The 27,828-nt window shown below is 36.6% G+C and overlaps 1 protein-coding gene across 6 annotated transcripts in view; it reads left to right on the top strand.

Moving 5' to 3' along the window:
- The window catches only part of KCNU1 (potassium calcium-activated channel subfamily U member 1), a 144,418-nt gene that overhangs the window by 54,088 nt on the left and 62,502 nt on the right, over window positions 1-27,828 (top strand). For all 6 annotated transcript variants that reach the window (XR_005371468.1, XM_038560121.1, XM_038560120.1 and 3 more), the window contains 3 exons: window positions 1,052-1,141; window positions 1,277-1,374; window positions 18,710-18,824. Coding sequence is in view for 5 of the 6 variants with exons in the window: in XM_038560121.1 (XP_038416049.1) it covers window positions 1,052-1,141; window positions 1,277-1,374; window positions 18,710-18,824 (303 nt within the window). In the remaining variant the exon portion in view is untranslated. The remainder of the gene's footprint in view (window positions 1-1,051; window positions 1,142-1,276; window positions 1,375-18,709; window positions 18,825-27,828) is intronic.

Raw genomic sequence — 27,828 nt, 5'->3', positions numbered from 1 at the left:
ATTCTGTTCAATGTCTCAGGTAATAAACTATCTCAACATAGCCTCAACACAGCTATCCAGCATCTTTCTACTCTTGGTATAGTCTGGCAGAGATTTTGTGGTGCAACCCTTTTATTTTTGTAAGCCTCTTACACTCAAAAGTTATGTTGGAGTACACTAACAACAAAATAAGCTTTTCCAGAATTAAAACTTGACTTCTTTCCAATATTAATGTAAAAAGAGTGTTTTAAGGGAGGAAAAAAGTACTCCTACCATGTGCAAATGAAGTGATGGGAGTTTTAAGGTTATAAGACCTCATTGTGTTGGAAGTCTGAATTAAAAGAAATAAAGATGGAATATCCCAATAAACATAGGGAGATATGTGAGGAATTCAAATAGTCATAAGGTAGTACTGCACCAAGGAATATGAATACCATGGGTGAAATTTGTAAGATGTCATTTTCAAATATGTAAACCATAAGAAAAGAGAGAATCAAAGTGTTCATGTAGCAGTAGTAACAATTCAAGTGGCTCCTGCTCTTAAAAATCTGGCAATCGGGATAGAAAAAAAATGAAGTCAAAAGAAATATGCAAGTTCAAAAATTGCATAGGCAAATAAAAGGAACTTTTGAATCCAGCTGGGTGACTAGACATAATTTAATTTTACAAAGCAAGTAGCCTTGGTTAAACACCTTTACTAGGACTATAAGACTTGCAACCATGTGGCTGTGGCCACAACATTGGATAGCCTAAATTAGCAAGGCTTCATTGCATCTCATTTGGTGTAACCATTTCAGATTGAAGACACAGTCCAGGAAGGAGCTCACTCTTATATCAATTGTGTGCAACTCAGCAATCATGTTGTGACCTGGCTCCCTTCTGGATATTTAGCAGCAATCAAAGAAATATAGTCAAATGCAGTTTTTCTATTGTGTTTGGCAGTAAAAGGGGATGGTCTTATTAACTGGATTAATGGATTTAGGGAATCCATTGGTAATGACAGAATGAAACACCAAATATTGCCACAGAAATTAAAGGGGAAAATTACTGTATTTTTATTTTCTGTTTCCAGTGGTCTGCTACTAAATCCATCTGCACAAGTAAGGCTACGTAAGAACACATTAGGGTTCTTTATTGCTGAAACTACAAAGGAAGTCGTAAGGTAATTTTTTAATTACTTTGTGGGGAGAAAGTCCTAAAGCAAATGCAAGTTAATGGAAGGCATACTGAGTCGTGCTATGCTTCTGTAAGTGTTAAGCCTCATGTAAGTCATTCTTGATTTGCTTTCTTTGTCTAGAGCCTCCCTTTACTGTGCCTCCTGTCACAGTGATATCTTTATTCCTGAGCTGATTGGAAAATGTAGCTGCAAAACCAAGATCCATGAACACTTCCCAGGTAACTGCACTTTATATCTGGTTGCCCTCAGCCCAGCTTCTGGGGATGAGAAAGGCGGGAAGTTCTGTCTCTTAAAAGAAAATACCCATTTGAATTTGGCCAAGAAGTGGCAGAGATTTTCCCACTGGGAATACAAGGCCTGAGAATCAATCTTTCAGAGCTGGAAGAAATCTTGCTAGATGTCTAGTTAGACTCCTTCACAGGCCAGGCAAATGGGTATCGAAGGAGATTCAGTAATGTTCAAAGTTAAAGACCCAATTGGAGGCACCTCCCAACTCAATTCCAGACCAGCTGACTTTCAGCCCATTGCTTTTCACTCCATCACAGTGGTTTTCCCATTTTCAGTCCCAAAGTTCAGCCTGTATCTGACTACTGGCTTGGCCACCAGGCCACCTCATGAATACTCTTTAAAAAAAAAAAAATTATTGAGTTACGTTTATTTGACAACATTGTGTAAATTTAAGATGTGCAAAGTATTGATTTGATATATTTATATTGCAGTATCATTGCCATTATAGTGTTAGTTAACACCTCTATTGTGTCACATAATCATCATTTTTCCCAGTGTTGGGAACAATACCTATTCTGTGAGTACTCTGTTTCCTGAATGGATTGTATGGGGTTAAAAATTTACTCATTCTGACACAGTGATGAGGATATGTAATTTTTTCCTCATCTCTAATTGAACTCAATCGCTTACCAACAACCTTTCCCACTTAATAGCTGCAGAAGAGAAATTAATCTCAAACATCCATAATAACTTCTTCCCTTTTAAAGGGAAGATTTAAAACAGTCTTTTCCAGGTACTTTAAGATTCTATGGGTAAAATCCCAGCGTTTCACCATTTAAGCATAATTTGAAATTTGAATTTCCTTTTAGGACTATTCTCATCTCTAAGGTTCTTATCCTTTCCTTCTCTCCAGTATTCTATTTAAATGCAGGAGTGTGCTTAACATCATAATTGGTTTTTGTTTTGTTTGTGAGAGAGAGAACAGATAGGGGAGAGGCGCACAGGGAGAGGGAGAGAGAGAAACTTCTGCAAAGCCCCTTTTCTAGTATTCCTGGTCAATTCATTCCATATATTATTTTGGCCCCTCGGCTGTTTGGGTTTTTTCAGTCTCCTGGAGTGTATGTATGTGTGTCAGGAGGTGGGCCTTCTCTCTGCTTAAGCCCACTTACTGCCTCGTCTCCTCTGTAGTCATCTTGCAGTGTTACCAGTCTTCTAAGCACACTCCACCAGCGAAAATCCATATGAAAGTGGAAACATCTCTCTCATTTTTCCCCCTTGCACACTGCAGAGCTATCCTATTTTCCTTGTCCAGCCACCCTTCACCAACCTGAAACACAAATTGTGTATATTGGGTGTCGGGGAAACCGACTGGGTCCTTTTTGAAGGATCCTGGCTCTAACATTTTTATATCTCAATAGCTTTATTAAGATATAATTTAAATACCATGAAATAAATACATTTAAAGCATACAATTCAGTGGGTCATAGTGTGTGAACAGATTTGTGCAACCATCACTACAATTTTAGAACATTTTCCATAACTCAGAAAGGAACTACATACTCAGAAGCAGTTGTTCCCCCATTCTCTTCTGTCCACACTCCTGGCTACTCCTACTCGGTCTCGGTATATAAATTGGCCTGTTTGGGCCATTTCAAGAAATAAGAATCAGACAGCATGTGATCTCTTGTGTCTGGCACCCTTCACTTAGCCATGGTGTAGCATGTATCAGTACTCATTTCTTTTTATGGCTGAACATTATTATGTTCTATGGATATACTTCATTTTGTTTATGCATTCATCTATTGATGGACACTTGAATTGTTTTCACCTTTTTGATACTGTGGATAATGTTGCTATGAATATTGGTACTCAGATATCTGAGTTCCTGCTTGCAATTTTCTGTGTATATGCTTATAAGTAGGATTGCTGAATCAGATATTAATTCTTTGTTTAATTTTTTGAGGAACTACTCTACAATTTTCCACAGTGGTTACATTATTTCACATTTCCACTAGCAATGCACAAGAGTTCCAATGTCTCCACATCCTTTAAAAAAAAAAAAAAAAGCTATCCTAATGGGTATACTGGGATCTTATTGTGGTTTTAACTTAAATTGCACTGATGGCTAATGAAGTTGAGCATATTTTTATGAGAATCTTATTGGCCATTTGTATGTCTTTGAAATGTCTTTTCAGATCCTTTACCCATTTTTATTTATTTATTTGTTTGTTTGTTTAATTTTTTTCCTTTACCCATTTTTTAAAACTGGGTTATTATCTTTCTGATATTGAGCTGTATATGGTCTTTATATATTCTATGTATTTAGAATATATACATTTCTTTTATCAGATGTATGTTCTGCCAATATTTTCTCCCATTTTGGAGTTTGTCTCCTTTTCTTCATATAATTTGAGGTACAAAAATTTAAATTTTGATGAAGTCCAGTGTTGTATTTTATCTTTTGTTGCTTATGGTATGTATGTGGAATAGCTAACCTGAGGTCATAAAGATTTACTCCAATATGTCTTCTAGGAATTTAATGTGTTCAGCTGCTACTTGTGGGTCAGTGAACTATTTTGAGTTGATTTTTATGTTTGGTGCAAGGAAAGGATCCAATTTCATTCTTTTCCCTGTGGCTATTCAGTTGTCCCAGCAGCATTTTTAAAAAAATTGTCCCCCGTTTAACTGTTTGTGGTATCCTTATCAAAAAACCATAGATTGCAAAGGTGTGGGTACATTTGTGAGGCTCAGTTTTATTTCTTTGATCTGTATGTGTAGCATTGTGTCAGTACCACATTGACTTGACTACTGTAGTTTTGTATTAAGTTTTGAAAATGGGAAATATGAGTTCTCAAAGTTTGTAATCTTTTTCAAGATTTTTTTGATTAGTCCCTCATTTCCTTATGAATTTTAGGATAAACAGGTCAATTTCTACAAAGAAGCCACCTGGGATTTTGATTGTCATTGTGTTGAATCTGTAGGTCAATTTTGGAAGTATTGCCATGAAGACAGCAAGTTTTCCAACCCATGAACAAGCGATGTCTTTATATCTATTTATATCTCTAATTTCCTTCAACAGTGTTTTATAATTTTCAAATAATTGGTTTTATACTACTTTTGTTCAGTTGATTCCTATGCTTTGTTCTTTTTAGTACTATTGTTAATGAATTTTTTTTAAAGATTTTATTTAATTCTTTATATCAGAGAGTGAGAGCAAGAATGTGAGTGAGGGTAGAGGAAGAGGGAGAGGGAGAGGAAGAGAATCTCAAGCAGACTCCACACTGAGCACAGAGCCCTGCATGCGGCTCAGTCTCACAACCCTGAGATCATGACCAGAGCTGAAACCAAGAGTTGGATGCTTACCTGATTGACCCATTCAAGAGCCTCTTAAATTGTTTTCTTGATTCTGTTTGCAGATGATTCATGGTTAGGGTATAGAAATAAAGTTGATTTTTGTGTATTGATCTTGTATTCTGCAACCTTACTGAACTTGTTTTATTAGCTCTAATTCTTTATTTATAGCTTTTTATTTCACTTTGTTGCAAAATTACCCTGGAATAACCTCCAGTACAATATTGAATAGAAGTGGTAAGAGCTTTGTTCCTGACCTTAAGGAGAAAGCATTAAGTATGAGGTTAACTGTGAGTTTTTCATAGATGTTCATTATCTGGTTGAGGATATTCTCTTCTATTCCTAAATTCTTGAGTTATTTTTTCTAGTTTTATAATGAATGGTTTTGATCTTTGTCAAATGTTTTTTTTTTCTTTTTTTAAACATGTGGTTTTTGTCCTTTATTCTATTAATATTACATTAATTGATTTTCAGATATTAAGCCAACATCCTATTTGGTTGTAGTGTAAAATCCTTTTTATATCTGCTGGAATTGGTTTGCTAGCATTTTGTTGAGGAATTTTACATCTATATTCAATAGAGATGTTGGATAGTAGTTTCCTTTTTTGGGGGTGATGTCTTTGCTTTCCCCTTCATGGTAAATTTGGCCCCAAAGAATCAATTGAGAAGAATTTCTTTTCTTTTGGATTTTGGAGGAATTTGTGAAGGATTATTGTTAATTCTTCTTTAAACACTTGATAAATTTTTACCAGTAAAGCCATGGGCCTAATTAAAAAAGAATTATATATATATATATTATATATATATAATTAATTAAATCTCTTTACTTATAGACCTATTCAGGTTATCTGTTTCTTCTTGAAATAGTTTTGATGGTTTTCTCTTTCTAGAAATTTGTTCATGTAATCTCTGTTATCAAATTTGTTGACATACAAAGTATTGTATACATAAATATTCCTTATAATCCTTTTCATCTATGTCACATCAGTAGTAATATCCACCCATTCATTTATGATTTTAGTAATATGAATATTTCTTCATTTTTGTGGCCAATATTGCCAAAAATGCTTGTCAATTTTGTTGGGTTTTTCAAAGAACCAATTTTAATTTATTTTTATCTACTATTGTTCAATCTTTAAATTATGTGTACTCTAATTTTTAGTATTTCCTTCTTTCAGCTTGACATGGGTTAATTTTCTCTTCTCAATATCTTAACATGAAATATTACATTAGGTCATGTGATTTTATAAGTTTTTTAATAAATAGAAGTGTAAAATCAAAAAGTTTTTCTAAGCACTCTTTAGGGATATGCCATGTATTTGATGAGTAGTGTTTTAATTTTCACATTCATCTAAAAGTATTTTATAATTTCACTTCTGATTTTTAAGAGGAGGACCCATTGGTTATTTAGACATGTGTTCTTTTTATTTCCACATATTTATGAATTTCCTTAATTCCTTTGTTACTGATTTTTCATTTCATTTTGTTGTAGTTGAAGAGCATACTTTGTATGATATAAATTCCTTTAAGTTTATCCATATTTATTTTATGGACTATTACATGATCTATCCTAGAAAATATTCAATGCATAGTTGAGAAGACTATTCTTCTGTCATTGACTGGAATGTTCTATAGATGCTTGTTAGGTCTAGTTGGTTTATAGGGTCTTTTTTTTAAGTCTTATATTTCCTGGCTGAGTTTTGCTGATAGAAAAATGGGTAGTTGTTCTATCTGTTATTGGAAGGTGGGGTATTAAAATTCCGGCTATTATTGTTGAATTATCTATTTCCCCATTTAAATATGTTAGCTTTATGACTCATATGCTTTGGGTTTATACTGTTATGTGCCTATGATCTGTTATATCTTAGATTAACCATTTTATCATTCTAAAATGTCTTTGTCTTTAGTAATATATTTGTCTTAAATTCTATTTTGCATGAAATTAACATAACCACCCCAGCCCTCTTTTGGTTACCATTTACATGAAATATCTTTTTCATCCTTTTTCTTTCAATCTATTAGTGTTTTTGAATTGAAAGTATGTGTTTTGTGTGCATGATACAGTTGGATCATGTTTTTTCTCCAATCTGCCAATCCTTGCTTTTTTATTGCAGAGTTCAATTCATTCACATTTAATGCATTAACTGATAACTTAGTATTTACAACTGCTGTTTTACTGTTTCTTATATGTCATATCTTTTTTGTTTCTTAAGTCATTTATTACAGACTTCTTTTGTGTTAGATATTTCTTAGTGTACCATTTTAATTCCTTTGCCATTTATTGTCATATATATTTTTTAGTTATTTTCTCAGTAGTTGGCCTGGGATTTAATGTTAACATACAATGTATAATAGTTTTGTTTAGATTAATGCCACGTTAATTTCTATAGTATAGAAAAACTATGTTCTTATATAGTTCCATTTCCTCCCTTTAGGTTATCATCACAAATTCTTTATGTATATGTGGCCATCAGCATAGATTTGCAATTATTTCTTTTTACATTCATCTTTTAAATCAGATAGAAAAAAAGGGTTTTGGGGATCCCTGGGTGGCTCAGAGGTTTAGCACCTGCCTTTGGCCCAGGGCGTGATCCTGGGGTCCTGGAATCAAGTCCCACATAGGGCCCCTGTGTGGAGCCTGCTTCTCCCTCTGTCTCTGCCTCTCTCTCTCTCTCTCTCTCTCTGTGTCTCTCATGAATGAATGAATGAATGAATGAATGAATGAATAAATAAAGTAAAATAAAATAAAATAAAATAAAATAAAATAAAATAAAATAAAATAAAATAAAAAAGGTTTTTTTTTAAAGATTTTATATATTCATGAGAGACACAGAAAGAGAAAGAGAAAGAGAAAGAGAAAGAGAAAGAGAAAGAGAGCAAAGGAAAAGGGAGAAACAGGCTCCCAGTGAGCAGGAAGCCTGATGTGGGGCTCAATCCCAGGACCCTAAGATCATGACTGAGCCAAGGGCAGATGCTTAACTGACTGAGCCAGGCACCCCTAATAACTGTAACACTTTATTGCTATTCTGTTTTATGAGACATCATTCTCATATTCTTTTTTTTAAAAGATTTTATTTATTTATTCATAGACACAGAGAGAGAGGCAGAGACACAGGCAGAGGGAGAAGCAGGCTCCATGCAGGGACCCCAATGTGGGGCTCGACCCTGGATCTCCAGGATCACACTCCAGGCTGCAGGCGGCACCAAACCACTGTGCCACCGGGGCTTCCCTTAGTTCTCTGAACATACTTAAAATACCTTTTAATAGATTTAAAGTCTGATTAGTAAATGCAATGTCTGGGGGCTCTCAGGGACAGTAGTTATTGATAGGTTTTCATCCTGTGTATAGACAATATTTTCCTGTTTCTTTCCATGTCTCATAACTTTTGGTTGTAAATTAGACATTGAACATATTGTAAGTGTGGTAATTATGGAAATTAGATTTCACCCACCTTCTTCCCCAGTGTTTTTTGTTGTTACTGTTTGTTGTAGTTGCCATTATGTTAGTGACTTTTATGAACTACATAATGTCTGCGTCTTTGTTATTGTTAGCCACTGAATTCTCTATTGTGTTAGCTTAGTGGCCATCTAATAATTGGACAGAGATCTTGTTAAATACCTGCAACCAGTAAATCTCCCAGTATTTGTCAAGGGATTCTGTGTTTTTGTTGAGGTATGCCTTCAATATTCAGGTAGGCAGGTGACAACTCTGCTTTAGCCATCACTTCCTGCTTGCATAGAATACCAAAGGCAATTGGTGAGAGCTAAGACCTTTCTTTGCAGCATGGACATCTGTACATAGTCTTGGGGTCCTGGGATGTGTGTTGTTGTTTTCGGTAGTATTCCAGAGGTTTTTAAAATGTTTATGGACAAGTCATTTATCAGTTTCCCCTTTAAACTTTATTTAGTCTATTGTTTGCCCTATCTTTTATCCATTGTTTCAGACACCTGTGAAGCTAAAACATTTGGTATAGCTTACTGGGTAGAGGATTTTAGAACTAGCTACATTCAAATAAGGTTTAAAAAGACAATGCATTCAAGTAGGATCATCCAGGAAACTACTACACAAGTCAAATAATGACTCTTCTTTGGAAATAAGGCTATGAAAGAAATGTAGTTCTGTTCTACTCCCTCTGGCACCAGGAATATGGGGCATTATTTTTCAAGGATATTGATTAGCTTTAGAGTTGGAGATGGGACTAATATAAGTTAAAACACCACAAATATTGCTATTTTTATTGAGATATATTCGTTTTTCTGAACTAATTGTTCTTGGGTTACTGCCAATTAATTTTAAGAATTCTGAAAAAACATCATTATGACCACTTTTTTTAGTTTATTCTTTGTTTTTATGGAGGGGCAAACTTTCTGAAGTCTTTATCATTTTTTTGGGTGTGCCTCAGTACCAATATTGAAAGAGAGTTTTACTGGATATAAAATTTCTGTTTGACAGTTTATTTCAGCACTTTGGTTACATCACCCTACTGCCTTCTAGCTTTCATTCTTTTTGATGAAAAGTCATCTGTTAATCTCACTGGATTTTATGTGTAAATCAAGTTTTGTTTCTTTGTCTCCTGTTGCTTTCAAGATTTTCTTGTCTTTGACTTCTTGCATTATTACTATGATACGTCTGTATCTGGATATCTTTTTGTTCATCCTATTTCAAGTTCACTGAGATCTTTGTATGTGTAATGTAATAGACTAAGTAATGGCTCCCAAAGATATCCATATCCTACCTCTGGAACCCTGTGAATGTTATTTTCATATGACAAAAGGAACTTTTCAGATGTGATTAAATGAAGGATCTTGAGATAGGCAGATTATCCTGGATTATCTATGTGGAATCTAAATGTAATCATAAGGATCCTTATGAAAGAGAGTCAAAAGAAGATCTAACTATGTACACAAAAGAAAGGGGCTATGGTGAAAAAAGATGGAAGCTGATTCAGAGTGACAAAATGTTATGTCACTGTCTTTGAAGATGGAGGACAGGGCCACTGGGCAAGGAATACAGGGAGCTTCTCTGGTAGCTGGAAAAGGCAAGGAAATCGATTACTCCCTAGAATCTCTAAAGGGAATTTAATGCCTTGATTTTAGCCCAGGGAAAATTACTTCAGACTTCTTAACTCCAGAACTGGAAGAAAATAAAAGAATATTGTTTTAAGCCAACATTATGGGTAATTTGTTATAGCATTCATAGGAAAATAATACAGACATACCTCATTTTATTGTGCTTCACTTTATTGTGCTTTGCAGGTATTGCTTTTTTTACAAATTAAAGTTTTTGGCAACTCTACAGCTGCAAGTCTGTTGGCACCATTTTTCTAACAGCATTTGCTCACTTCGTTTCTGAGTCACATTTTGGTAGTTCTAGTGATATTTCAAACTTTAGTATTATTATAATTGTTATGATGATCTGTGATCAGTGATTTTTTTAAAGATTTTATTTATTTACTTATGAGAGACACAGAGAGCGAGGCACAGACATAGTCAGAGGGAGAAGCAGGCTCCCCATAGGGAGCCCAATACTGAACTTGATCCCAGGACCCTGGGATCATGACTAGAACCAAAGGCAGATTCTCAACCACTGAGCCATCCAGGTGTCCCTGTGATCAGTGATCTTTGATGTTACTATTGTAATTGTGTTGGATGCCGTGGACCATGCCCATACAATACATATAACTTAATTGATAACTATTGCATGTGTATTGTATGTTCTTCTGACCAGCTACTCCACTCCTTCTCCTTAGGCCTCCTTATTTCCTGAGACACAATATTGAAATTAGGCAAGTTAAGAACCCTACAATGCTTCAATGTGTTCAAGTGAAAGGAAGAGTCAGTTGATACAGGAAATTTCATTGTTTTATTTTTAAGAAATTGCCACAGACACCCCTACCATCAGCAACCACCACTCTGATCAGTCAGCAGCCACCAGCACTGATGCAAGCCTCTTCACCAGCAAAAACATTGTGATTCACTGTAAGCTCAGATAAAGATTGGCATTATTTATCAATAAAGTATTTTTTAAATTAAATATGTACTTTTTTAGACATAATGCTATTGTACACTTAGACTATAGTATAGCATAGACATAACTTATATATGCACTAGGAAATCAAAAAAATACTATTGACTTGCTTTACTCTGATATCTGCTTTATTGAAGTGGTCTGGAACCAAACTCACAATGCCTCTGAAGTGTGCCAATAATTGTAGATGAATATTTTTCATCAAATTTGGGAAGATTTAATTCATTATTTACTTAAGTATTTTTTCTTCTCCTTCATCTTTCTTCCTCTAATCGGTCCTATCTTTACATGTAAATGATACACTTAATGGGGATCCACATTTTTCTCCAACTGTTTTTCTTCTCCCTCTCTCTCTGTCTCTTTGTCTCTCTCTACATTGTATGCCTCTCTCTTTCTTTTGCTCTTGCTCTTTTCAATTGCAGTCTCTATCAATCTGTCCTTATATTTGCTGATCTTTTTCTTCTGGCAGTTCAAATTTATCATTGGGCACTGCACTAGTTTGCAACTGCTACCATAACAAGTTACCATTCAGTTAGTGGCTTACTGATAAATTAACATTACTTTATCATTCAGGAGTCTAAAACGGATCTACCTGGCAGGAGGCCTTATGGAAGTTCCAAGCAAGAATCCCTACCCTTTCTTACTCAGGTTGCAGAGGCTGCCTGTACTTCCTGGCTCATGGCCCCCTCTGTCTTCAAAGCCAGAAATTTCTGGTCAGGTCTTTCTCACTCAGGTCAGGTCTCATCATTCAGACTCTGCTTCCATCATCATGTTTCCTTATCTGACTCTGGATCTTTTGCCTACCTGTTCCATATTGAAAGAACTCTGGTGATTACATTGGGCCCACCTGGTTAATCCGGGAAAATTTTTCAAGGTGAGCTGATTAGCACGTTTAGTTCCATTTGCAAACTTATCTCTTTTGCTGATCTTTCTGTTCATCTCTCTGCCTCTGTTGGTATCACACCCAGCTCTTGGGGTAGACTAACTGGCTGCTGCAGACTCTATTATTCTTGACAATCCCTCAGGCATATATTGTTCTAAGGTATTACCCAATTAATTGTGGACTCCATTGCAGGAGTAGTTTTTGAGACCAATCTTTGAGGTCCTTCCAGACCCAAAGAAAACACTTATTAGCTGTCTCTTTTCCCATTTCACTGTAGTAAACTCTGGTTTACTATGGTTTACCTTGTTGTTCTCACCGAGCTATCAACCTCGATCTAATTGTTTGCCACCAAAACCACCATTGTTTTCAAGAGCAGCTTGAACTTTTCCACACTTTTTCAGATAAAGCCAACTCCCTGGGGAAGAGCTTCAGCTCTTGTTTCTATGGCCTGCCTCTCCCTTTGGGCAGAATGTCTGAGCCACTGCTCCAGAGCTGGGAATCGGGACAGTGATCTACTTCTCTTGAAATGACACATATGCTTTTTGAGCAGGGCACAGGGCAGTGGTGGTAGCCTCTGGTCTTCTTGGTTTGATTCTCTCACTGTAGAAACTCTGTCTTAGATGTGAGTTGGGATGAGGGTAACCTGAAATATCTATTGTGCATAAGATTGTCACTGAATGCTTAAGTCTGAAGATTGTTAATTAAATGGGCTTTAAGACCTTATTTGGAATTCAGAAGCTAAACATTGACTCTTTTTGTGTTCTTTAATCTATAAATCTTCCCTGAGGCAAGGGATGAGACTGAATATATAGGAGAAATATTTCATTTAAAAAAAAGAAGAAAGAAAAATCAATCCTTTAAAAGTGTCATCTCACTACATGTATCTTTATAATAAATGAAAATTTAACATGGTTTCACACAGTAGATGAATTCCTGTAAACACAATGTAAATCAAACGTTTGCAAGTTCAGTATACACTCTTATATGAATATAATTCTGCTAGTCATTTTGCAAAACAAAAATGCTTTATAAAAATTAATAATCCCCCTCTAGCAAGCTTTTAAGTGTATTTTTACTATTTTATTTTACGTATTTTATCTTATTTATTTTTATTTTTATTTTTCGAGAGTGAGATTGAGCACACAAGTAGGGAGGGGGATGGAAGAAGGGGCAGAGGGAGAGGGCTCCCTGCTGGACAGAGCTTGATCTCACAACCCTGAGCTGAAATCAAGTCAGACATTTAATCAACTGAGCCACCCAGGCACCCTTACTATATATATTTTAAAGTAGAAAGTTGCTCTAGTATAAAGAGGGAAAGATTCTTTGCATTAATAGAAAGGCTCTGCCATCATATGTATAGGTATGCCAAATGTTACCCACCTCTGTAATATGAATTTAATAGTATCTAGAGAATAAATTAGTAAAACTTTCTATCTAATGTTTGAGCTTCGCTGTATTTATCACAATTCTCAGAATCTTTGATTCTTTTCATAATAGAATCATTTCTTCTTCCTGCTGGGCCCTGATCCTCAGTCACCACTCCTGCCATGCCTATCCCTTAAGTCAGGGAGAACTCTTATCAAATAATTTGGTATCCAGATGCTGAAATAGTGGGCAATGTCAGCTGTTCTTGACTTCATTTTGTCAGACGATGGCAGCAGAGTACCATGAAATGCTTATGGGTCTGGCGTGCTTGTGTGGGAATTTGAATCTGGAGAGAGCTCTAGTCAAAATGTGCTGGAGAGCACATCACTCTAGAAGGGGGCTGTTTGGCCTTATAGATTTAAAAGTCGTGATAATATCTGGAAATTCTCCCAATGAATTAACCTTCAAAGAGAACTTAAGAACCTAGCAATAGGTAGCAAAATAGAAAATTTTTCTGACTTTGGATTAGTACAAATTTCAGGCTGAAGATTTCATGTTTCAGAGCCTGATGTGGGGTATCCCCAGTCCACTCTTCTTTAATAGCCTTTTCTTTCTTGAGCTAATTGAGTTTGCTCATTCCTACCAATTTTTTCCTCCTACTATGCTAATTGAGAGTTCAGAAGACTTGAATGCTATGGATAACTGTGCCACTGATTCACTATGGTTAAGTGAAGACATGTTACTCTTTGGGGTCTCAATGTTGTTATTTCCAAACTGGGCAGTTCTTATCATCTTGATGGCCATTTTCAATTCTGATGTTCGAAGATTTATAACCCCTCTTGCCTTTTATTACTTCTACTTTTCTTAACTGAAACCATACCAGAGGATCTCTACTTATATTCATATTCTTAGCATCTGAAGAGGCAGCATAGTGCAGTGGTGAAGTATATGAATTCTGCATTGGTCACCTCTTAGCTGTATGACTTTAAGCAAATTATTCAAACTCTCACAGTGCTTCAGATTACTATAAAATGCTGATAATAATATCACATATATCAAAAGATTAAATGAAAATATTAGTACATAAGGAGTATACAAATTGAGTGTATTAATATAAAAAGCATTAAGATCAGTAGCTGGAAAATAGTAAGTATATGTGTGTTAATTATCATATTACCCGTGGGACCATAAGCTCAAAATGAATGTCATTATTTCTTTTCTCATCAATGAAATGCAGATGAAATAAGAATTGCCAGAGAAGTCCTAGTGGATTATACTCATTTTAACCCATTTCCTGATGTTTTGGGGGCTCAGAGCAGGAAGACTAGTTGGGCTAACCTTGAGATGAGGAGGAGTAATTGTCTGTTTTTTTGTTTACTATAGTTAGATAAATTATTGGACAGAAAGTTCCTCAGCCCTAACTATACAGTTCACTGCCTGCTATTTCACTCTGAAACCTCTGATGCCTCAGGTGGCAGAGTAGTAGTCCTTAACCAGGGCGTGGAGGAGCTTACACAAATCTTGTGAGCAGTGGGATGGAGCAAGCAGGCAATAAGAATGACTAAAGACTATGTGGTGTAAATACACAATGGAATATTACTCAGCCATCAGAAAGGATGAATATCCACCATTTGCTTTGACGTGGATGGAACTGGAGGATATTATGCTGAGTGTAGTAAGTCAATTGGAGAAGGACAATCATCATATGGTTTCACTCATATGGGGAATATAAGAAATAGTGAAAGGGACTATAAGGAAAGGAGGGGAACTGAGTGGGAAAAATTAGAGAGGGAGGCAAACCACAAGAGACTCTTAACTCTGGGAAACAAAGGGTTGCAGAAGGGGAGGTGGGCAGGGTTGGGGTAACTGGGTGAAGGGCACTGAGGAGGGCACTTGATGGGGAACACCAGATGTTATACTATATGTTGGCAAATCAAACTTCAATAAAAACAAAACAAAACAAAAAAAGAAAAAGGCCCCAAGGAAAGTTGTGTCTAGATTTCCCTAATCTCCACCCCCCTGAGCACTGTTTTAGAGTCGTCATTAAAATGTTAGTTTTTGCAGTGGAGTCACACATAAAGGAGGAGAATTTTGAAAAGGAAGATGGAGAGAGGATGTGAAACGAATCAAGTCCAGGGGGCAAGATACGAAATGGTTTGGATCTATGATCCAAACTTAAATTTACCCCATTTCATGGTTCTCTTTAAGTTTGAACCCTGGGTCACTTTTTTCTTAAATACCCAAGAATAATTGACCTCTTTAAGACAAGAGTCACCCCAGCCACTACTTTTCAGGGAGGAGAATTCCAAACCCAGAAAGCTGAGATAGAATTTCCCTGATCAATCTACCAGCTGGTGTCTCTGGGTTGGCTTAACCAAGCTGCTCTGAAGCCCAGTCAGAGCTCTCCTCCTGTACTGGCCTTCAGTAAGAGAGAGAATAGAAAGGGTTCTTATATGACTCTTCTTATCTAGAGCAGAGTCAGGGACTACATGTCTACAAAATTTCAGTAAAAAGGAAAGGAACTTGATAAATACAAAGACCATACACAACTATCTTGTATTCCTATATTCATGAAAGTTGTTATTCTAATCCTATAGTTGACAGTGGGCTCCATTTTCTCCTGTCCTTGGTGTCCATCTCCACCTCAGCTGTGGTCCTCTGTATATCTCATCCCAGTGATTACAATAGCTTCTAAGCTGGTTTCTTTGGATCTAGCTGCCACTTATGCCAATCCATGCCATCCTTCATGGCTATAATAACTTCTTGAAAAAAATTTCTGACCATTAATGGATATATAAATGAAAATAAGAAGATAGATGAATGCTATCCTTCATTTTTGTAAGACTAAGGCATTGGCTTATTCTGTTGTCCTGCTTCTTCTTCATCTCCTAGAGTAGTGGTAATGGTTCTTTTACAGAATACATACTGTCACCTTTTAGATGTGTCACAATTGCCAAATATTAAATTTTGTAAATAATTGTAATGATTTGCATTTTTAGTAAATTGGGGCAAATTCAGAATTACCCAAACAATATAGGAATCATGTTGGCTTATTTGGACTATGATAAGAGTTCTTGATGAAGCAAGAAAGGGTTAGAATTACTGCTATCTGTATGGAAATCATATATGAGGCATGTCTTCACACGCAGTCCTATCACATATGCCAAAGAAGAAAATGCTTACCTGTACCTTTCAAGGATATCACTTCTTGAAGAAGAGAGAAACATAATCAAAATGTTGGCCTTTTTTCTTTCAGTCATTCACAGATCTTAGATGTCCTTTTTGGTGTCTAATGGTTTATCCAGAAACCTTCAGAATATCTATAGGGAGGTCATAGAAAGCCATGACAAGATGTTAACAGTGTTGCTAGAGTGTAAGGCAAAATTCCATTTCATTCTTTTCTTGCCTAAAGCACGAAGAAGTACATGGATGCTGTTGGCTGCAGATAGAAAAAAATATAACTAAATAAAATGATCAAAGTGTCTTAGAACATAATCAGAGAAATTTAGTTGCTTTTCGACTGCTTTGAGGACTTCTGATTTTTATGGTATTCTTTACATTTTCTTCAATTGCTTGAAGTAGCATAGAAGCTGGGGGCAAAAGCAATGAGATTGTTGGATGCTCTTAACTGCCCTGTCTGCAACCTGCTGGAAAAAAACACTTTTAGACCCTTTGCGAAGGTCATTCAGATCATAGAATTAGTTAGAAGGGATCAAGAGTGGTCACAGGACCAGTTAACCTTTCACCTTTAGGCAGTCAGCCCATGGCCAGAGGAGTCCCCAGCCCCTACAGGCTCCTTTTTCTGACCCCCACATGTACATACTTCCATAACTATGAAAGCTTCCAAAATTATACAGATCTTTAATGTGTTTTCAGAAGAGATTTTCTTAAGAATAGTACAAGGGAAGATTCAAAGCTTTAGCAAAAATTTTGAGAGATTCATACATAACATTCACCTACTCACTTATCCCCTCCCACCCATTTTTTAATACCGTGCAAGTGTTGGCTGCTGGGTTAGGCTTTGAGAAAGCAGAGACTTCCCGAAAGTTCCATTGTTCCTAAGCCAGTTTGGGCATGTTGCCTTTTGCATTCCATAGCTCAACTTCTATCAAATGTATTCAGAGGCTGGCCTTTAAAGACTGACAGTTGATACACCAGTTCTCACTCAGAATTTTCTTCAGATGTTCTGTCCCTGAGCCATTTTCCCCAGGGCCAAAGGTAACCAGGAAATAAGGAAACACCAGTCAACCTGAAAACCCCCATCAAGCCTCCAAATGTAAATGAAGGCTTCTGAGGATTACAGGTAGGGAGCAGTCTTATTCCAAACCTGGCTCTTAGAACACCTGTGTGATGCAGTTACTGCTGATTTAAGTTGACAAATCACATATCCAAAGGAGGTCTCTCTTCTTCCAGAAGTGTGTTTTCACTCAATTGATATTTTCCACAGATTAGAATAGGTCAGAAAGCATTAAATCAAAAGAAGAGGGAAACCAAGATGTTTGTGTGGCTCTTCTTGCTGGCCATTGTCTAAAACCTTTAAACCCACATATCACTTACATATGTGGGTTTAAAGATTTATTCCACATGAACAAAGAGTAGTCCACAGATGATCCTTAAATTGAGACAGGAGGAAAAGGCCATGTTTCTTCTCTCCATTTGGATGGGCAAGGAAGAAGAATAATAGTAATGGCTCCTCTTTGACTTTGTCCATCTCCTTGATAACTTCTTCTCTGACAGTTACACATCTCTGGTCACCCAGGAATCTGGTTCAGGGAAACCCATAGTGCAGGGTCCTTGAAGAGTGAAAGAGAAGTATTTACCTTCCCAGCATCTTTTAGAATGATAATTTCTTAACACAATACTAAGTGCCAATCCTTATCATCCAATAATGACATCCTAGCCCAGTGGGTTGAAAGGATTCCTAGGTTGAATCTGGGTTCTGGAATAACAATGGCATGATTTAATACCAACATATGGGTGCAGGATGAAGTAATGGCTCCTATGTCATTTTTTTTCATCTCAGCTTTGTTTTGCTCATTTAATTATTAAATTTCAAACAGTCTTCCATTTATCTTGACAGTTACCCTTTGAAGTTTCAATATTATCCCCATTTTGTAGATGAGAAGATTATTTGCCTTTGTGTTATTTCCAGGCTTGGAAATTCACAAATGTTTTGAGACCCAGCCCAAGTAAGATCAAGATTCTTCAAGAGTTAAAATTAATAATAAAGAAATATTTTGAAAGAAAAAATAAAGTAAAAGGCAGTATCCACAGAGAATAAGTTGCAGCCTGAGTAGTATCTGCAGAAGGGAGAAGAAGACTTGTATAGTGATCTTTTCTTAGAGTCCAAAAGTGGCTATGGACTGACTCTTCCCATGGCAGGAAGGCTCTGTGGATGCTACACTTGGGTAAGACAAAGGAGTAATGACTTAGAAAGGTACAGTAGTAACTCAGTAGGTACTTATTTTAAGCATCCATACGGTATTGAAATCCTCACAATCACTTTCCACCCACTCTCTAACTCTGCAGATGGAAATGTAAGAGATTTCTATAATCCATCCTCTTATTTTAGTCTGTGGCTAAGGATCTCTACCCTCTCCCTAGCCAAGGGCCTAGAAATGTCTCAGTCAGTAGGAATGGTTCAAAAATACCTTCTAGAAAGATATGCCGACTCATTAAGATTGCTGTGTTCTTGCAGGAGCAACAGTGATGGTAAAGAAAAGTAGCATGAAGGTGTTCTCTGATTCTACTGTGCCTGATCGTATGCTCTGGGGACAGCCGCAACCGATAAGCAATTTGAGCTTCAGCACCAGGTAAAAGCGTCAGAGAACCCTGGTTCTCTGAGGGTTTCTAAGGATCATTGGGCAATAAAAATGTGATGTAAACAAGAATATTGGCTTTATCAGCCCTTATAGTGACCAGTGGAATTGTTCCTTACCAATGTGAATTCATCTTTGCTTTTCTCAATGTCATTAAGCTAAACTAATATACCTCCCTGCAACATGGCTCAAAATAACTTTATACCTGTGACAACCAATAGTCATGTACCCAGTTTTCTCTCAGATCACCTTTCAGGCACTCTAGATATGTGGATTGGAGTAAAATTTCAATTATTCCCAATTTCTATTATTAATCCATCCCTTTATTTCCAAAAAACTGATGATATTACTTTTGTTTTTGAATATGTAGAACAAGGTCAACAATTGCTTCCTCCCTCATTCTCTTTCCCTGCAGTACATTAAAATCTTGATTAACCTGAAGGCAGAGTTGGAGGTAGAGGGTGATATGTTCAGTTGATTGTAAATAGAGGGTTGATCTAAGAGTTCTATCACTTCAAAGTTTATTGTAAATAGCTTTATAATATGTTGGTAACATTTCAGCTTAGTATGTATACACTACCAGGAAAATTTTTAATGATTGTGATTATCTACAGGTAAATATTGTATTACCAGCAAAGCATGGTCATTGTGCGTTGACATTATATAATGTGGTGTGGTTTAGGGTTAGGGTTAAGTTCAAATGCTGTCTTTGAGCTGTATGATCTTGGGCAAGTTGCTTTACTTCTAGTGTCTCTGTTTTGCTATATTAATAGTCATGAATACTTTGTAGGTTTTTTGTAATGATTGAATGAGATTAGGTATTTAAAGTATTTGCTTAATTGTTACCCAGCAATAAGTCCTCACAGGTGTTCCTTATTAAAATTATCGATTGTTATATCTGGGAAGGTGTGTAAAATTGATCTGAATATATAGCAAGTACAGAGACTTCCAAGGAGGTAAATTTTGAAATAAGTCCTTGATCCTGTTTGTTTGTTTGGTTGGTTGTTTTAATAACTGACCTCTTTCTTTTAATATATAAGGATCATGCTTCTGTTTAACTGGAGATTCTGGATAGATGGGTCTGGTTAACAGAAGTTTTATTGTACCACTCCCACAGCTGAGGCTGACCATCTCTTCATGTGTACACTTTCTAAGAGGAATATAAAAGTTCTAGGAATTATAGCTTCTGCCCTTCTGTGCCTTCTTTTCAACATTTTATCAAACAGATAATCTGTGGGAAAGGGTTAAGAACTGTGTAGGGGAAGTGCTTTGGTATTTCAGGAATTCACATTTTTTCTCACTCTTAGTGATAAAAAAAAAAAAAAACAACTACTCGCTATAATTGGGATTTTGCATTTTTTTCCTCTTCAAATGATTGATAAAAGGTATTTATTGTGTACCTCCATGTGCTAAGTAGGCACTCTGCTTGATATGTTTATAGATATAGAAATGATGTTTCCACCTCTATGCAATCTAGTTTGGTAAACAAGATGAATTGATATAAAATAAATCAGAGGCCAAATAAAACAACACACCTTCAGTACTACATCAATGATTCTGGCAGGAGGTCAAAGGAAGAAGAGGTCAATGAGGGATGGATGGGTTGTTCCAGAAAGTTTCCTGTGGTAGATAGGATTTGGAAAGGTAAGAAAGAGTGTGCATCTCAACTTCTGTGAAGGCTGTGGCATGACCAAGGCATAACCTTCCATGTACTGGCTGGTCTGACTGGAGGTGAGAATATGTGTTCAAGTGTTGTGAGAAATAACATCTCAAATTTCTTAAGAGTACATTCTTGGCTATTGATATTGTGCTTGTGTGTATTAGTGAATACACTAGGTTTATTTTAGTGTGAAATTGTTACAAAAGCATAGTTCACATTTAAAAATTGTTTTTGAAAATATAAAGACAGCATATGGGGTAGCACATGAAGTGCTCCAACCATACTTGTGTTTTCATTTATTCTTTCCCATGTCTTCTTTGTGATAATAGAGGATTGGCAAGTAATGGATACCAAAAGCCATGGAAAATCCTTAAATGTACATGTAGCTGTTCAGTTTCATAAACTTAATCTCACTAAAGAAGCACAGCTATAAAAATGCAATAACTTACTGGTATGCTTCCCATTGTCTTTAATCCCCCCCCATGTCTATGATAAATAAGGAAATGGTCCAACACAGGCATCTAAAAGGAGGATTGATTTAGATGGCATGGTCCATCCATAAACTGGGCTTGTCAGCTCTGTATATGGCTGTGGAATTCCTGAATATGTTTTAAAAGCCCCTAAAGAAGGTCACAGGTCATGAAAGTTAGCCATCCAGAACATCTCTAAAGATGATGCTGAAGTCATCTGTAGTTCTTAATTGAAAAGCAAGGTGTGTTCACATGAGCTACAGGTTTTTAAAAAATGAATTAGTCATACTAGTGATTAGTGATCATGTTATACACTTCTGTATGTATGAATGCCATTTGTGGGCTCATTTCTGTGGTATTTCATCAACGGAGTTGGTTAGCTTAGTTGATTTAAGTACAGTGTTAATAGGATCAATGACAGATCCTGCTCCCACTTAGTATTAGAATAGGGTGTGTTTTTTTTTTGTTTTGTTTTTGCTTTTCATTTTTTTTTTCATAAAAAAAAGTTTTCTTAGCAATAGGGCTAAGATAACTCCAGGTAGCAAATAGACAAACATATATCCTGAGTAATAACAATGAGTGGTAAAATAAACTTGATGGCTTAATAGAGTTAATAAGTAAGCACTATCAAGGGAAAAATGTAGAATGTGTGGTATGTGCTATTTGTGATCCATTTTTGGTGTGTTAAGAGTATTATATTCACATACCCAACACAGCATATTATTTATAGTTTTGCTGACAAGGGTTTGGTGCTTTTAAAGATGTAATCTTCAGGCCACCAGTGGGTTTTCCAGTAAGTTCAGAAATGACTATCTTCTATTCTTAGTACTTGAAGCAATACAGACAGCCCTAACTTATACAAAAGTTATAGTCCAATATTTCATTGCATCCCTGGGTTCTTTCTCCTCACATAGAATAAGCAATGTTATAAATAGCAGTTAAATTCTCAGACCAGCACATGAAAGTCTATTTAATAGATGGTAGTTAAACGCGTATTTATTAAATAAATAAACAAACACTAGCTCTATTCACTTGAGTTCTGTGTCCTTAAATCAAGATATCATGTAACATAAGAGAAAGAAGATGAATATCTTCTTTCCACGATGATCCAGTTAGACATATGCAAAATTTTATGATAAATAAAAATTTCATTTCAACTGCTCCTGGAGCCCCTCTGCCCTCACTTCCAATTTCTTTATTATGGCCACTTGACTTTGGGTGAGCTTGAGAGAATTCTGCCCACTGTTATTTACTTCTTCAGTAAAACTGAGTTTTAATTAGATATTACAAAGAAAAGATTTAGACACAAATAGTTCATTTTATGTTGCGACTGGCCAGTAACAAAATAATCACACTGAGCCATTCAGTGTTTTTTAAAAGTAGGTGTTTATAAACTTGAGTACATATTGACAGATGTTTAATCAAGTGAACCAGAGGAGGCAGAAATTTCCAAGCAGTTTATGATAGATCTGGGCCAGGAGAGGAAACTATTTCCAACAGAAAGATTTGTCTTCTTGGGGCATATGAGCCCTTCCCTGGAATACCTCCTTCTGGGTCTGCTTAATTCAACTGTTACAGACTATATTGAAATCTAAATACTCTACTTTCCTGCATAATTGCCCTTCCCACTATATATCTTTGTGAAACCTATGCAAATATATCAACTTCATCTTCCTACTCGCCATGTTCTTTTAGAGACACCAGAGACCATAAATGTCATTACTTCTCTTATTCTTAAAGTCCAACCCAAGCATAGCTCTTTGAAGGTCAAGCATCCCACAGATATCTGTCATGAGCATTGTTCCTATAGCAGGTATGAACCCTGGATCACCATCCTCTTTAGCCCTTATGCTTCAGTTTCCTTTTCTGCAAAATATAGATAATATTAGAACCTAAATAATTGAAATGTTGTAAGTTGTGACATAATATGAGAACCCAAATAATTGAGATAAAGCAGATTAAGTTCTTATGTATAGCCTACCTCACAGTCAAAATTGAGCAAGTGCAAAATGTTTCCTTGCTATTGTTGTTCTGCTCCCCCATCCTCCTTTGCCACTATTTTCCTGGCTCTTAGATTTTCATGCTTTTGCAACCAATTTCCTTCAGATTCAGAGGGAGAGGGTGTGAAGTTTCAGACCTTCCAAAATTTCTTTTGCTGTCTGCCACCCACACCATCCATCCATAGACCATTGGCTCAACAGAGCATACCATCAGGGTTTTCAGTGAAAATCTGTAAATCAGAACCTCCCACTGGTGCAGTCGCTTCTCCATGCCCACATCTGCCTATAGTTTGCTGTTTCCCCTCAGGAACACTCTTTTCCATGGTAATTGCAGCTCCTCTTTGGATATTTCCCAGTGTCTTCCAGCACAGCTCATTTCATGGCAGTCTTCAGTTTCTGAGCAAATTATAATTCATCCAGAAGGACTACTGTTATATCTTCTTCCGGATCAGAAGCTTGTTAGTATCAGAGGTATGCCATCCATAAGGACATGGGGAAATCCATCTAACTGGGAGGAATTGGTTCTTTTCTGACACACCCACTCCCAGCCCTATATAATTTATTCTCAAGGAGGACTCCTGAGACATCTGCCCCAAGGACCACCCATTTTCAGAGGCTATGCACCCTCACACCTCCCCCTACTCACACAGCTAAGAAAGAAAGCCAGACCACCCTTTCTTTTTATTCTCAGTTATACATACCTTACTGAACTCTGTGCCCCAGATGATCCAAGCAAGAGAAACATCATCTTTTAGCCTCAGTAATGTCTAAACTCCTACTGAGGACCAGTTTTCAGTACCATCCCAGGGTCAGAATATTGGGTATAAATCACCACACGTGATTCTTCTCTTTCCACATCGTATCTGAGCTTCCTACAGAAGCTGAGCATACAAGATTTTCTGAGCGGGTACTTTTCCTTTTTTTTTTTTTTTTTTCATATTAAGCTTTTAAAATGACTTTCCCTCTGGACATGCTTAGACTTTTTTATTTGAATAAAATATAGTCCATAACTATTAAATCAAACTTTGATTCTTTCATTCATACATGCATACTGAGTTTGCCCTTACTGTAGGATTTCAAATCATGTTCTAGAAACCCATATGTACTTAATACAGGATAGACAGCATTTGATCTTCCAGAGCTACCTTTTTCTAAGAGTCCAGACAGCACTTATGTTTGTAGTCTTGGAGATTCCAGAACCTCTAAAGATGTCCTCCTTGTTGAAATTAATGGTATTTGGATAAGTAGGAATCCCTACCAAGGGTGTAGGTTGGCCATGAAGTGTGATAAGCATCCTTATCAAGTCTCAATAGGAAGTCCAAAGAAAACAGTAATACAAATGTATCATGTCTAGTTACAGGTACAGATAGGTATGGGGGTAGGGATCAAGATAGACATGCATGCACACAGGTAGAAATGATATTTTTAAGCACAATGAGCCTGAGTTCCAAAAACAGGTGAAAGAGTTAGGGTTCTAGCAGCAGAAGAATACAAATTTGGAAAGAACTAGTTCCTGTCTTGTACCTAGTGGCAAAAATTGGATTTCTGAGAAGCAAAGTACCACAATGCTAGCAAAGTACTACATAGAGAAAAATTATTTATCATATATTTATTAAATAAATGGATTACTCAGATTAATGAATAATATTTTATTATTACTAATTTAAAAAGAAGACAAAATAGCTTCAGGCTTCAGAAAAATGTCAGAGGAATTCCATGGAAAATTCAACTTATTCCTTCCATCCTTCCTTCTTTGCCCTGTTTGACTAGCTTGAAAGGCTATATTAAAGAGGAACAAAGACCTTTTTTAAGCCTCTTTGTTAATCTGTGGACAGGTCTTAAGAAAAATGAAGTCAAATTCTAGGACTTGCGGGTATGGAAATTTCCATTGATTTAGCTGGATGGGAAGATGAGGAAGCAGCTCTCCTAATATGGAAATAAAAAACAGTGGGACAACTGATCATTTACTGAATGCATATATTTATTTGCATTAAGTAGTTCATTTTTGTGTGTTTTCATTCTTGTCATTTATAATGTCTTAAAAGGCAGGGATGAAGCCTTGTTTGTTTAAGGTCATATATAAAAGACTAACTCAACAAGACAAGGTGAAGATTATGGGAAGCTTAGTCACTGTTTCTGTGTAAAATTCTATTCAAGGACTAGGATGTGGCTCATAATGTTTCTAGGGAAAATTGTCATAGACTTCATTCTGTGTCCTCTGCTCTGTTTGAGACCCATCATCACCTTCCTCCAGGACTCATACTTCCCAGCTACTTACTATCCCCATCGACATCTACTATTTGAACCATTATTTATCAAAACAGAGGTTTAAAATATTGTCCTTTCCAGGGGTAGCCTTTCTCTTATTGGGGATCAAGGGTTTCAGCTGATGGAATCCCCCTAACTACAGGATTTCAGGCATCAAATAGAAGGGGAGATATTTTTTAGGAGACATTTGATAAGGGCCTTTTGGGTACATCTAAAATCACAAATCAAAGCCTATTGTGTGCTATGGCATTCTGGTTTTTAAGTTGCAGCAAGAGTGATAAGGCAGGAAGCTGTCCAGTCCCATGGGCAAGGTGGACATGCCAGAAGTGGACTGTTGAGAATAAGACCTCAGCTCTGTGACTTCATTTTATGTGATCATGAGCAAGGCACTTCCTGAACTGTGGTTCAGATCCCTCTTCTGTAAAACAAGTGGCACCGATCTCAGGAGGCTGCTGAGAAGACCAAGTGTGGGACTCTTGGCCAGCTTCCTAGTGAAGAGTAAGCACGCAATAAATGTTAGCAAATTATCATGACACAGGAAGTATGACATAATTGAATCTCTGGTCTGGAGATTCACTCAATGCAACTTTCTGCTAAAATTGTATTAGCACTCAACATCTGCGTTGCCACCAATAGTTTGAGTAGGAAAGACAGAGGAAATATCATCTCAGTTTAAATCTGAGGGACAGCAAAGCTTCCACAGTACTCACCTTTAGTAATAGGAGAGGGAGACCCAGTTTCTGAATCCCCATGAGGCAATATGATTTCTGCCTGGTAGGAATGATTGCTTTTTTAGCTCTTTCCCCAAAGACGTAAAAATATTAGAATTCAGCCAATGTTAGTCAGCCCCATGCTGGGCTCCTAAAGACCATGATGGCTTTGACAGTGAAAGCCAAGGACAGGGATCCCTGGGTGGCGCAGCGGTTTGGCGCCTGCCTTTGGCCCAGGGCGTGATCCTGGAGACCCGGGATCGAATCCCACATCGGGCTCCTGGCATGGAGCCTGCTTCTCCCTCTGTCTGTGTCTCTGCCTCTCTCTCTCTGTGTGACTATCATAAATAAATAAAAATTTGTTAAAAAAAAAAAAAAGAAAGCCAAGGACAGGACCATAATTGTCCTCAACTCAGCATCAAATATCAAGGATGTTCACCCAATACCTTGTTGGCTTTTATGCAATTATTTATGATTTTTCATCCAAACTTACCAAGAACAACTTCATTCTGAGTCTATAACAGTCCCCAAATAATTGAGACAATCTTTCTTGTCAGGAGAGGATTGAGAAAAAGCATTTTTAACAAACTCTTCTCCTCTACACTCTAGGACCTTCTTCCCTTTCCCTCCCTGCATCCTGTTCTGTTCAGTTGGTGGACCGAGGCGAACACAGGTCAGGCAAAACCCAGGGTCTCCACACCTCTGCAGCTGTCTTCAGCACATGCGCAACTATGAGGACAATAAAATATTGTTCATTGCTTCTACCCCACAACCAATTAGGTCAGCTGTAAATATTGGAATTGCTTGGTAAACATGCTGGAAGATTGTGCTGACTTGTTAATATAAGTGAAAATGTAATTAGATTTATAACACATTTTTCCAAACTATAATTTACAACAACAACAGAAGAAAAAAATTCCCTTGCAACCTGCTGAAATACCATTATTAAAATGCATATGAAAAGTCAATTATGCCAGAGGGAGGTATTTAAGAGAAGTGAGTTTCCATACCCTGGGATTACACCATGGGGATTACATATTTCTTATTTATTTTTTTTTCCCCGAGATCTTTGCTGCTGCCAAATGAAAAGGAACAGATATTTTACTTATTTCACTCTGAAATATTGCTGTAGATAGTGCTAAAAAGTAAACTAAATAACCTGGCTCCTTGAAAACCTGCTCTAATCTCCCCAAAGCCCCAAGACAAGCTGAGTAGTCACTGTTTTATTCATTTATTCATTTATTTATTTGTTTGTTTGTTTATTTATTTATTTATTTATTTATTTATTTATTTATTTAAGTCCGATTGTCTTTAAGCAATAGTCATGTTCCTTAAAATATGTAAAAATCAGATTTCTTTTTCTAAATGCTATTCTATTTTATGCTCTAAGTGAGTGGGTCATTATATATGCTTCTATGGAGAATCCTTATGTAAAGGCAAGAAGCAACCCTTTATTTTTGTTTTAAAACTCAGAGTTTCCTGTACTCACAGGGTCATGTTGGGAAGATAGCTCTTCCCTCAGACAAGATGGCATCAGCCCCACTACTTTCCTTTGCTAGGCTGGGCTTTCTCTGCTGCAGGAGCCTCTCTGTCCATCAGGCAAGGCTGACCCCTCTTCAGGAGGCTGCAATTCTAATCCCAGTTCCAGTTTTAACCCAGACAGGTTACTGTCTCTCTGCTTTCTGGTTTCCTTATAATGAAATGTAGGTATTATTATATCTCATCTGAGTTTAAAGTACCAGTGGGGAAAGCTAGTTAAAAAAATCATAAAACAATTTATAATTGTGAAAGAAGCTGCCATTTTCAGACTTAAACTTCCAGTAAAATGTTCAGTTTAGATAATGGAAGAAATTTTTAATACATATTTTTTAGAATCACTAGTGCTTATAT

The sequence above is a fragment of the Canis lupus genome, chromosome 16, assembly GCF_011100685.1.
Source record: "Canis lupus familiaris isolate Mischka breed German Shepherd chromosome 16, alternate assembly UU_Cfam_GSD_1.0, whole genome shotgun sequence".
Taxonomy (NCBI): domain Eukaryota; kingdom Metazoa; phylum Chordata; class Mammalia; order Carnivora; family Canidae; genus Canis; species Canis lupus.
Note: the sequence above shows the minus strand (reverse complement) of the source record. Positions and strands in the feature narration are given on the sequence as shown.